General features: G+C 34.8%; 1 protein-coding gene across 1 annotated transcript; it reads right to left on the bottom strand.

Moving 5' to 3' along the window:
* Positions 1-9,717: 9,717 nt before the first annotated feature.
* On the bottom strand, positions 9,718-12,263 carry LOC133288298 (probable receptor-like protein kinase At5g24010). Its single transcript, XM_061486025.1, has one exon. The coding sequence runs from the start codon at positions 12,212-12,214 to the stop codon at positions 9,758-9,760; it is 2,457 nt and encodes an 818-aa protein (XP_061342009.1). The 5' UTR covers positions 12,215-12,263; the 3' UTR covers positions 9,718-9,757.
* Between the last annotated feature and the right edge of the window lie 684 nt (positions 12,264-12,947).

Genomic DNA, 12,947 nt, shown 5'->3' with positions numbered 1-12,947 from the left:
ATTTAATCCTCCACAATGCTAATAATTTTCCTCCACTTCATCCTAAAAGATCCATCAATTTATTACTCATTCTAATAAGTCTTGCTTAATTACTTTTCCCATTGCATAACACGATTTTTTTCTATTTTAAAATAATTATTACTCTTGAAGTTTCAGTTCATTTCAAATTATTTGTCACTTAAAAAAATTAAGAAAGTATTTATTATTTATTCTATCTTTTTTTTTTTGGTATAACCTGGAGGGTATCTCATTCAACCTCCTCCGGTCACCTTGTCCTCGGAGTACGGCCCGAAGGCTACTCCTTCATTAGAACAGTGGGTTGTAAGTTATATCATCAGTAAATCACTAATACATGTTCATCAGTAATCATTCAAGAACATGAAAGAATCTTTAGAATTCATGGTTTTCACATAAGAGTGTACCTTTCTCCATTAGTGCGGAAGAACTTTGATGGTGGAATGTCTTTCTCAGAGTCTTGACCGTTTTCCCTACTTGTATCTTCTTTGACAGTGATTGGATACAACTATGATGGGCAGACAATGAAGGAGAGTTTCTCTGAAGATACTGTTCTCAGAAAACTACCAAAAACTCTTATAATAACTGAACCTGTCACCAGTTATTTATTCATAAATAACTTCCCAACTCCCTTAAACCGTCAATTACCGTTATGCCCCTTTTATTAATTAAACCAACTGACACATAATATTACACATGAGACAAATAGTTTTACATTCTCCCACTTGGCTCATGTCATGAGGTGTCCCTTCATGATTTAATCAACATTTATTATAATGCGCATTTATTAGGCTAGAGGTTCCATACATTGACTTCATCATAATTCATTATTAGAAATAAAATCAACACGAGTCATGGCGGTTGTATGCTATCAAGTCGGCATAGTCCCTTCCATGTACCACTATATTGACTCTTCTTCCTAACATGATACTTTAATAGGAAGTATACATTATGTCCAACAATAATGTCTTCATAATGGACCACAAATATTTTCAATATCATCACATATACTTGCATGCATTCATAAATTGAAAATAAGACAATAACAGAAACATATATTCATCAATGAGCTCAGAGTGTCAACACTTAATACATAACAATAATTATCATCATTCACTAGCTGACATAATGCCCATTCTACATACATGACCAGTAAATGTCTTGGGCAGTAATCTCTTTGTCAAGGGATCAGCTATCATAAGATCGATGCTAATATGCTCTATAGACACTCTTTGTTTCTGAACCTCTTCTTTAACGGCAAAGTACTTTAATTCCATATGTTTATCACCTTTGGAATATTTGTCGTTTTTAGAAAAGAAGACTGCTGCAGAATTATCACAATAAATTTTCTGCTATTTTTCAAAATTGTCGACTAATCCAAGCCCTGAAATAAAGTTCTGTAGCCATTTAGCCTGAATCGTGGCTTCAAAGCACGCCACAAATTCAGCTTCCATAGTGGACGCAGCTATTACAGTCTGACTTCGCACTTTTCCATGATATAGCTCCTTCAGCTAAAAGATACAGGTAACCACATGTAGACTTTCTTGTGTCTACGCATCCTGCAAAATCCGAATCTGTGTATCCAATCACTTCAAGGTTGCTAGACCTTCTATAAGTAAGCATGTGACCTTTAGTTCCTTGCAAATATCTCATAACTTTCTTTGCAGCTTTCCAATGATCCATACCGGGATTACTTTGGTATCTACCTAACATCCCAACTGCAAAGCTAATATCTGGTCTCGTACAAGTCTGAGCATACATTAAACTCCCAACTAATGATGCATACGGAATTGCTTCCATTTCTTTTCGTTCCAATTCACTTTTAGGGCATTGCATGAGACTAAACTTATCTCCTTTCTGAATTGGAACTGGAGATGATGAGCAGTTTTCCATTCTAAATCTCTCTAGAACTCTATTAATGTATGCTTTCTGAAACAAACCTAACAGTCCTTGTGATCTATCACGGAATATTTCTATTCCTATCATATAAGCTGCATCACCCATATCTTTCATTTCAAAGTTACTAGAGAGAAACTTCTTAGTCTCATTTAAAAGACCAGGATCGTTAGTTGCCAACAAAATATCATCAAAATACAGAATCAATAATATAAACTTGCTCCCACTGATCTTCAGATATATACATCGATCAACGATGTTTTCTTTAAATCCAAAGGAAACAACAGTATCATTAAACTTAAGATACCATTGCCGTGAAGCTTGTTTAAGTCCGTATATTGACTTCTTAAGTTTGCACACCATGTGCTCTTTACCCTTTTTCTATGAACCTCATTGGTTGGTCCATGTACACATCATCTAGATTCCCATTTAGAAAGGCAGTTTTCACATCCATTTGGTGTAACTCTAGATCATAATGAGCCACCAATGCCATAATAATTCTTAAAGAATCTTTCTTTGAAACTGGTGAAAAAGTTTCTTTATAGTCAATGCCATCTTTCTGAGTGAATCCCTTTGCAACTAGTCTGGCCTTGTAACGTTCCAAGTTACCATGAGAGTCACGTTTGGTCTTAAAGACCCATTTACAACCAACTCTCTTCCACCCTTCTGGTAACTCAACAAGATCCCAGACCTTATTTTGTTCCATAGATTTCAACTCATCTTTCATAGCATCTAACCACTTATCACCATTTTCTCCATTCATGGCTTGTGAAAACGTTACTGGATCATCCTGAATACCCATGTCAAATTCAGACTCTTGTAGATATACCACATAATCATTAGAAATAGCAGGTCTTCTTTCTCTTAAGATCTTCTTAATGCTATTTGTTGTGGTTCTTCTACTATGGGTTCATTCGGTTCATCAACAATGATCTCTTTATAAGTAGTGGGATCATTAACTTGTCCTTCATTATTATTGATTGGTGCAATAGCATGAGGAACAATAACTTTACTAGAGCTACAAGTCAATGGAACTTGTATTCTCACTTCATGAATATCCACTTTACGTGGTGTTTCACTCCCACTAACTTCACCATTCTCAATGAACCTTGCATTTCCAGATTCAATAATCCTTGTAGTATGATAAGGACAGTAAAACCTATACCCTTTCGATTTTTCTGGATAACCAATGAAATAACCACTGATTCTCCTTGCATCCAGTTTCTTTTCTTACAGATTGTAGTATCTAATCTCTGCCTGACAACCCTAAACATGCAGGTGTCTTATGCTAGGTTTCCTTCCAGTCCAAAGTTCAAAAGGAGTCTTTGGAACTGACTTACTAGGAACCCTATTCAATACATACATGGCAGTTTTTAGAGCATAAGTCCACAATGAAACGGGTAAAGAAGAATTACTTAACATACTCCTAACCATATCCAGTAAGGTCCTATTACGCCTTTCTGATACACCATTCTGTTGCGGTGTACCGGGCATTGTGTATTGAGCACAAATACCACGCTTTTCCATAAATTTAGCAAATGGGTCTGGATGTTGTTCACTTTCATCATACCTTCCATAATATTCACCACCCCTATTAGACCTGACAATCTTCACCTTTCTGTCTAATTGTCTTTCAACTTCATTAATATAAATCTCCAAAGTATTTGCAGCTTGAGACTTATCATGCAACAAATAGACATAACTATAACGTGAATAATCATCAATGAAAGTGATAAAATATTTTTCTTTATTGAAGGCATTAACATCAAACGGACCACATACATCAGTGTGCATAATTTCAAGAAGCTGAGTGCTCCTTGTGGCTCCTTTCTTTGTGTGTTTTGTTTGTTTTCCTTTAATACAATCCACACAAACATTTAAATCAGTAAAGTCTAAATCCGGAAGGATTTCATTATTTACCAATCTTTTCATCCTTTCTTTGGAAATGTGTCCCAAACGTTTGTGCCACAAGTAAGCGGAACACTCATTAATTAAGGTACGTTTAGTACCAACATCATGCAGAGTCATAAGTGTTTCAGCATAAAGATTATCAAGACATAATTTATATAATCCATCACATAAAGTACCATTACCAATCAAATGATTGTGCTTGTACAAACTGAAACTACCACTACCAAATTTAAAAGAGTTTCCAGCAACATCAAGTTTGGAAATTGAAACTAAATTCCTAGATATACTAGGTACATAAAGAGTTTCAGATAAATCCAAATGAAAACCACTGTCGAGAATCAAACGGTAAGTCCTAACAGCTTCCACCGGAACTTTCACTCTATTGCCGATATGGACAAACTTTTCATTTGGCTTTGTGGTTTGGGTCATAAGGAATCCCTGCATTGTATTAGAAACATGAGTAGTACAACCAGAATCAATCCACCAAGTATTATAAGGAACTTCAGCCAGGTTTGATTCATAACATACATAAGCACTAGACTTACCTTTCTTTTCGAACCAAGCCTTACGTTTCAGGCAGTCCTTTTTGAAATGCCATTCCTTCTTACAGAAATGGCACCTCATCTTTGCATTACTCTCTTTTTTGTGGATTTTGGAAGAAGAGGCCTCATCAACTTTAAGGGGGTCCTCCTCCTCCTTTCTTCTCGTGCTTCTTACCTTTATTCTTTTCAGCTCCTTGATGCTTTACATAATTGATGGAATGAGCTCCCTGATTCTTAAGTCTGTTTTCCTCCTGAACTAGCATACTATGCAATTCATGCACATTCCATTTGTCTTTCATGGTGTTATAGTTCATTTGGAAAGGACCATACTCAGACGGTAATGAGTTCAATACGAACTGCATTAGGAAGTTCTCATCCACCGCCATTCCCAATGCTTTCAATTTTGTCGCAATGTTTGTCATTTCAATAACATGCTCATGCATAGTACGCGAACCATCAAACTTCATGGTGGTCAGTGTACTCATAAGTGTCCCAGCAAGAGACTTATCAGCGGTTTGGGAGCGCTCTTCCACAAGTTTCATCATTTCGATGGCACTTTCAGTTTGTGGAAGAGCTGACTTAATGTTGCTTGCTATGCTCATTTTCATGTACACCGGACTTAATCTGTTGGATCTTTCCCAGTTATTAAAATGGTCCCTTTCATCCTCAGTGCTTTCAGGAGTAATAACACCAGGTTCCTCTTCTCTAAGAGCCATATCCATATCCATTACCCCAAGGTAAAATTGGATTTGCTCTTTCCATTCAGAGAAGTTCAGCCCATTAAAAACTGCAACAGTTGAGAACATGAAATGTGTAGCAACCGGTACTGCGAGGAATAACATTTAAAACATTAATGCTTTGAGTCATACATGTCACATACTAACATAATTCACAGATTGAAATATACTAACTTCAATGCATATCAATGTTCATCTTTGGGGATCCATTAACATACAACATTAACCATAATGATGCTATATAAATTTCACATAATTTGGCAATGATGCATACCCCTATCATAAATATTTGTCATCTTTGGATGTCCAAATGCAAAGAAATATGCCAACAATACCAGCATCCATGTTCATTTTATAAAACAAATAATCAATCTTTGGGTTGATACCTAACTGTCCTATAATAATGAATTTCAATATACCAAAACATGAATAATTATATCATACTATTCACAGCATCACAGTCATGGTAATTGAAATAAAATTCATAATATTTAGAATTAAAATAACTCTTCAAGATTTGGCCACTTTAATGACTAACAAATCTAACATAATTAATTCCAAAACTTTAATATTTCATAAACAATAATAGGATTAAATTTTCACATTTAATTTTAATGCAACTTTGTCAAAATAATATATCGATCGGAACGAACACAGTACGTAAATGTCCATTTGAATACTGAAACCGTGAATGTGGTTTGAAAAACCAAGAAGTAAATTCATGAAACCGCGAAGCAAATTCATCATGATGCTTTTTATCATTCAATAATCCATTCTTTCCAAAAGCAAATGCCCATTTTTTTCGGTTTTCGTGCATCACGTTTAATGCTTTGTCCATAAATAACTTTCCAACTCTCTTAAATCGTCAATTACTGGTATATCTCTTTTATTAATTAAACCAGCTGACACATAATATTACGTTATACCTCTTTTATTAATTAAACCAACTGACACATAATATTACATATGAGACTAATAACTTTCCAACTCCCTTAAACCGTCAATTACTGTTATACCTCTTTTATTAATTAAACCAACTGACATATAATATTACACATGAGACCAATAGTTTTACATGAGTGCATTGAGTTTCGCTAACGGAAGAAGGATGAGACTAATCCCCCTTCAAGAAGGGAGACATATCCTCTGGCTCCAATTTTTTTTCAAGAATTTGCTTGGGATAAGGTTTGGACCTCTGACCCAAGCAAACCCTTGAAAACTCAGTTACCAACTGAGGATTTATTTATTCTAACTTTATACTTATATGTTGGTACCTCCAACAAATGAAATGAAAGCATTAACACAATAAAAAGGTAATATAATCCAATGATCTTTAATTTTCTTGAAATTGAAAATATCTAATGAATTTTTTAAACCATTATACAAATTCTTAAACGACAATTATTTTGAATAATTGTGTCAAAATATGTATAGTAAAACATTCTTTAATTTTAGCTTTGTATGATAAAATTTATGAATTAATTTTGCATTATGTCTAAATTTGTATATTTTGTAAAAACATCAAGTCAACTTTGTTATTAGTCATTACATGATTGGATTTGGGTTGAGCCCATAAAATTGGCTCAATTAAAATATTAGGTGGTCAGGTTCGGGTCATATATAATAAACCTAGCCCAACCCATCCCATAACCACCCCAAAATGCCATGGTACCTGTAAAAGTTATTTCTCATTGAACATTGACTTTAGTTTTTAGAGGAGTAATATTTTTACTACCAAAATTTTCTACTACCAACTCACTACCTATCTAACCACCATTGGATCAACATTTTCTCTTTTTTTCAAAATTTTTTTAGCATTCTCTCTCTTTGATTCAATGGTGATTAGATAGGTAGTGAGTTAGTAGTAGAAAATTTTGGTAGTAAGAATATCCTCCCTCTAGTTTTTATACGTTAGAAGTTTTGCACTGTTATTTAATGATTTATAATAGAGTTTTATAAGAGTTATGTTGTAGGAAAAATAATTGTGTAATGTTATAGAGATTTGTTTTGCGTGTCTTAGTTTTTTTTTTTTACCTTCAAAAAGTGCGAACTCCACAAAATATAGTGTGTGTAGAAAAAAAATTTGTGTCATGTGACATGATAGATACCAACCTCTTTATAATATCATTCAATGATTTATAATATCATTCAATGATTTTGACAACATAAGATGTCAAACGTACTAAATGATGTATGCAAAACATTTATTACATTGGTAATGCTCAAAAACTGAATTGACCCAATTTGACTCAGCCAGATTACAGAAAATTGGATCAGTTTTTTTATTCCAAGAGGTTCACCCTATGTTTAGATGGAGAGAAAGGAAATAGGGAGGAAAGAAAAATTTATCTTATTTGGTTGAAGTGAAAATGAAGAGAAGAAAAAATAAAGACACAAAATTCTCTCATTCTCTTATTTTCTTTCCCTCATCCAAATTCCAAACTAATGCTGTGTAAGCTGTAAAATCTCTGGACCATAGGCATAATATCTGATTGGCATGCTTAATAATATATATATATATATATGGGAGAAAATTTTCCACCTACTAGTGACTCATAGCATAAGTGGATCTCACCTTAAATTTTTTTCTCTTTCTATTATTTTGTAGATCCCACTTATATTATGAGTCACTGATAGGAGAGAAAAAAATTTCGAATTTTTTTCCCCATATATATATATATATATTACTGATTGGTAATAAGAAAAACAGTAGAGAGCACAGAGAAGCATGTCACCTATGTTGTACCGACACCAACACAAGACACGGGATACGACACGACACTCCGACACGTCAATTTCAAAAAATGTTAAATTTCGACACGTTACGACATGTTTTGATATTATATAATATTTTTAATTTATGTAGTGTATATTATATTTAATATTCAATAATTTAACAAAAAAATAAAGCTAAACTCATAATACTCATCAATTTTGCAAAGAAACATAAGATATCTTAAATATTTATATTAAACTCAATAAAATAATAATCGTAATTCAACGAATCTAATAGTTGGAACTCAAAATACAACGCAACGTAATCTTTGAACCTTTTTTGAATCTTTACAACGAGTATTGGAGTGTCAAAAAATGTCAGAGTGTCGAAAAAGATCTCAAACACAATACGTTCGTCAAAAATAAATTTTAAATATGTCACAACAGAAAAGTGGATGGCAGCCAGCCTCCATAAGAAATTTAAGTTTGAGTGGAGGCTACACGGTTCCATTACCCCCCACTTGCTCTTAGCTTTTTGTTGGCTGGATGCTATGAAAAAGGGAAATAACTCATCACCTAAGGCGGCGGCAAAAATAGTCATAGCCAGCCTTGCCTAACCATTCGCATTTTGTTCATGCCGTCCCACTTGATGACGTGGAACCTGGTTTTCAAGAGATTGTACATAATGGTCAACTCCAGTATCTGAAAATTCTTTTTTTCTGTATCGTTATAAGTGCTGTTTCAAAGTGCATCCATGTTTGATTTTCTGGTCTGAAGAAGATACACCATCTCTTAGAAAATTCACTTATTTGAGAGTTACAATTGATCCGTTAAACACCTGAACGGACCGGAGTATTGTTTATGACATTAATTGAGCTATCTTTTGATGGTATCATGTTACGTATTCGGAATGTTATTATGCAGTGTTTTTGCTGCGGTTTAGTACTTACACATAAGCATTCTCCTGGTAGTTGAGAAGTTTCTATTTGAAGAAATAGGTTGATCAGAGAGCTCATCATGGCGCCTTTAATCTAATGGGTCAGAGATTTTCAATAAACAATTTCTCAAGCTCATCCCCTTTGAACTTGAATAACTAATTAAGCAGCTTTTTATATAGGGCAAAAATATAGAGTACATAACTCACAAGGCAGAAGAAAGAAGTTTGGTATAAGCCAAAGGAACCAAGCATAGAGCAGCAGAGCACAAAAACATGCACTTATAACTATCTAATTCATTTCCATTTTTTTCAAAATTATAATTTCTCATGATTTATGGGATGTAACAATTTGATAAATGCAAGAGATACAGCACAATGGTTCAATTTGAACCAATGTCAGATCATCAATCAGATTTGAGTTTTAGAAAAGAGTAAAGTTTGCTCTTTTGATTATCCTCGAGTGTATTATTTGTAATTTACATGTCTATAGTGTAGCATATCACAAGCACATTGATTTTAACAAAAAAGAAATACCTCTTATTTTCAAGTTCGAAAACAATGAACACCTGTTCAGCGCGTCTTGCATGGCCAAAATATCTTCGAACTATAATTCAATTAAAGCATTCAAATTTAACTTAAACAAACCTATAGCTCTGATCATCACAACTTTGACTGTTTGTCTGTTTCGGCTCTAGAATAAATACAGTGGCTGCATAACAAAAATGAATAAACTATGCTACATAGTAATATTATAAAGCATCTCTTCAATGTCAGACAACAAGATATTCAAACATTTGTAATAAACTATCAATGCACTAGTGTTATATAAGGAGCTTAAAGCAGCCTTCCATGAGTAAATCTTGGTAATTATGGTTTTGATGCTATTTCTTTAAAAAAAGAAAAATATACATATGAAAGCCTAGGTAATTCTTTACTAATTTTTTACTCGTGTTTTTTTTACTACATCAGCAAGAATTGCTTATATTTGCAGCATGCACTTATCTCTATCTGCCTTCATTGGTCATTAGCTGGGAAAACACTTGGCTAGTACTTATGTCTGAACAAGCATTATCATAATCTCTCTCTCTTCTTCTGTTGGTAGCAGGATTTCCAGGAATAATTGTAGTTGTCACATTTACTGATTCACTAGCACTGCCATGGGCATGTGGCTCCCTTGGTTGTCCACTTTCCTGGAGCTGAAGTGCATATTCCAAATTCCATAAGACATCACCCATAGTTGGCCTGTCAACACCATATTCAGCCAAACATTTCTCTGCTGTTTCACCAAATTTCTTCAATGAGCTTTGTTTGATCTGTCCAACAAGATGGGGGTCAACAATATGCTCCAGCATGCCTTGCTGCAGCCATTCAAGTGCCCATTCTGCTAAATTCACCTGTTCCCTGGCCAGTTGTGGATCAACAGCAGCTCTGCCACAAAGAACCTCAAAAAGCACAACCCCAAATGAATAAACATCTGATTTATCTGTAAGCTGCTGCCTCCGGAAATACTCAGGATCAAGATAACCAAAACTACCTTTCACACCAGTACTCACATGTGTTTCATTGATACATGGCCCAGATCTTGAAAGACCAAAATCAGCAACCTTAGCCACATAGTTTTCATCAAGCAATATATTGGTTGATTTAATGTCGCGGTGGATGATTCCTTGAGCAAAACCAGTATGAAGATAGTGGAGACCTCTAGCCGCACCAATGCATATTTCAAGACGCTGCTTCCAAGAGAGAGGTGGTAGTCCTGCTGAACCATATAAATGTTTTTTCAGTGGACCTTTTTCCACATACTCGTAGACAAGTATCATTTCTGAATTTTCTTCACAAAAACCAACTAGTGAAACAAGGTGGCGATGGCGAATTTTAGTTAAAACTGTTATTTCACTCTGGAATTCTGGAAGGCCTTGTCTGGACCCAGGCATGCCTCTCTTGACTGCAACCTTCACATTGTCTCTGAGTACTCCCTTGTAAACCATACCAAATCCACCAGACCCTATAATCAGACTCCTATCAAAGTTGTTCGTTGCTGATTGTATATCAGCAAAAGGGATCTTCATGCCAAAATATCCATGAGAACCAGGTTCAGATGATCTACTAAGGGAACTCCCTCCAAACAAACGTAAAGGTGTCCATCCAACACTTTCCACTGTCCTATGATTTGGTTTCTTCTTCCTGCATTTGGTAGCAATTAGAAAAGCACATATAACTAAAAATAAGACAACAATTCCTCCAACAATTGAACCAACCAACACCCTCAACTTTTTCTTTTTGTGCACAATACTAGAATCGACAACATTGACCATCTTCATTATCTCTGCACCATTCAATATGGCATTCATCCTTATAGAACTGCTTAGATCAGAAGGACAAACACTTAATTGAGTAACACCTGAACCATCTGAATTTGCAACAAAATCCACATAGACTGGTGATGCAAGCGTGTGGACAGTAAGGGTTGACAAATCAAGATCCTTATATGCAGTGTACCCATTGATATACACATCAAAGTATAGGAAGTTCAGAGCAGGACTAACAATATCACAGAAATGCAACCGAACCAAGTGTGGAACACCACCAGAAGGAGCCACAGGAAAATTCCAGGTTATGTTGAATCTTGAAGCCAAAGTTGAGTTTTCCCTATTCATCTGCTGAGCAGTCATGTAAACATTATCAGGCGCAATCTCTGGAGTTGCACCTCCCGTCTGATAATTTGGTGTATGAGTGCTTACAGCAGGCTTAGCTGCATCCTTAAAGACCAGATAATCCTCATCAGGAATCCAAGTCCTCCAAAGAGTGTCATTGAAAGGAGTTATTTTCATACCTCCAACATTAATCCTATGAATAGTTTCTAAAACCTGAGATGAAAGGTTTTTGTACTCCTCCACTCCAGAAGGACCAACCAACCTGACTCCATAATCTGTAACAAAATCTGCAGGAGCATCAAACACTTCCACAGCATTGACAAAGCCAAAACCTGAGTTACCAACAGGTCTAAACAAAATTTCAAGAAAATTTGATTCTATCTTCAAAATAAACTCTTTAAGCAGCACATCATTAGGTGGCTGGAAATCGCTCAGAACCGAAATCCCATTAACCAAGACACTAAATTTTGCAGATTTCAGATCAAAATTTTGAGCTTTAAAGGGGGAGAAATGAAAACGCACCAAGTGGGTACCGTTTTTATTCATGTTGAACCTGTATCCCGCAGGGATGTTGAAAACTCTGGCTGTGTGGTACAAAGTGGGCAAATTTGGAGGTGGGTTTTGATTTGTGAGAGAAATGGACTCATCTGAAGAGAGAAAAGTGGAATCACCCATGAAGACTCGGTTGAAGAGGGAAGCATTGGTGTGTGATCCACAGCTAAGAAGGTAGTTATCTGTGGGAGTGAAGGAAACTGAGAAGGGTATGAAAAGGAGAAGGATTAAAGGTATAAGCTTTTGGGTCTCCATGGAAGAAAGGTTTGGCCTTTTGGGTCTTTGAAGAGAATGAGTATCAATTAGGCTGTGGAAAACGCATGCCATGTAGTGTATGAGAGAATACAATACCAGAAGAGAAGAATGAATAAAACTGCAACAAAAAGACAACAGAGACAGTGACCTGAGTCCAAGCAAGATTTGAGAAGGAAGATATAAATATGGTACATGAATCTTGTCACCCAAAGTCAAAAGGGATTGCCCCTCCTTTTTATTTGCTTTTGATGGCAATTCTCTAAATTTGTTTTGAAACTCAACATATTTGGACGTTTCACAAGAATCTTACACATCTAAAATATAATGAGCTGAAAAAAAAAATTATTCATGGGATAACAAATGACAATTGGAACAAAAAAATTAAAATTAATTCTTTAAGCTCAACTTATGTGACATATGTTTAAAATTTTTACAAGAAAATATCATTTCTGTAAAGTTATATGGCAAAAAAAAAAAAAAGTTGTATGAGAAAAAATAAATGTAGCATTGTCTTAAAAACATTTTTCTATCAAACATTTGAAATTTGTGTATATCTCAATTTCTGAAAAGGAGTTAAGATATTTATTAATAAATATTTTAATTTTTTTGAAAATATCAAAATATTAAATATTTTTATTATTATTTATGGAGTTTACTAAAAAAAAAAACCTTTGATTTCGATCAATGAATGATGATCAAAGAAGAAAATAAGGACAGCTGGATCAAGTTAGGT

The sequence above is a fragment of the Gastrolobium bilobum genome, unplaced genomic scaffold, assembly GCF_033153095.1.
Source record: "Gastrolobium bilobum isolate Gb01-03AN ecotype WA unplaced genomic scaffold, APGP_CSIRO_Gbil_v1 utg2831, whole genome shotgun sequence".
Lineage (NCBI taxonomy): Eukaryota > Viridiplantae > Streptophyta > Magnoliopsida > Fabales > Fabaceae > Gastrolobium > Gastrolobium bilobum.
The sequence above is the reverse complement of the archived record's forward strand: the minus strand, read 5'-3'. Positions and strand labels throughout refer to the sequence as shown.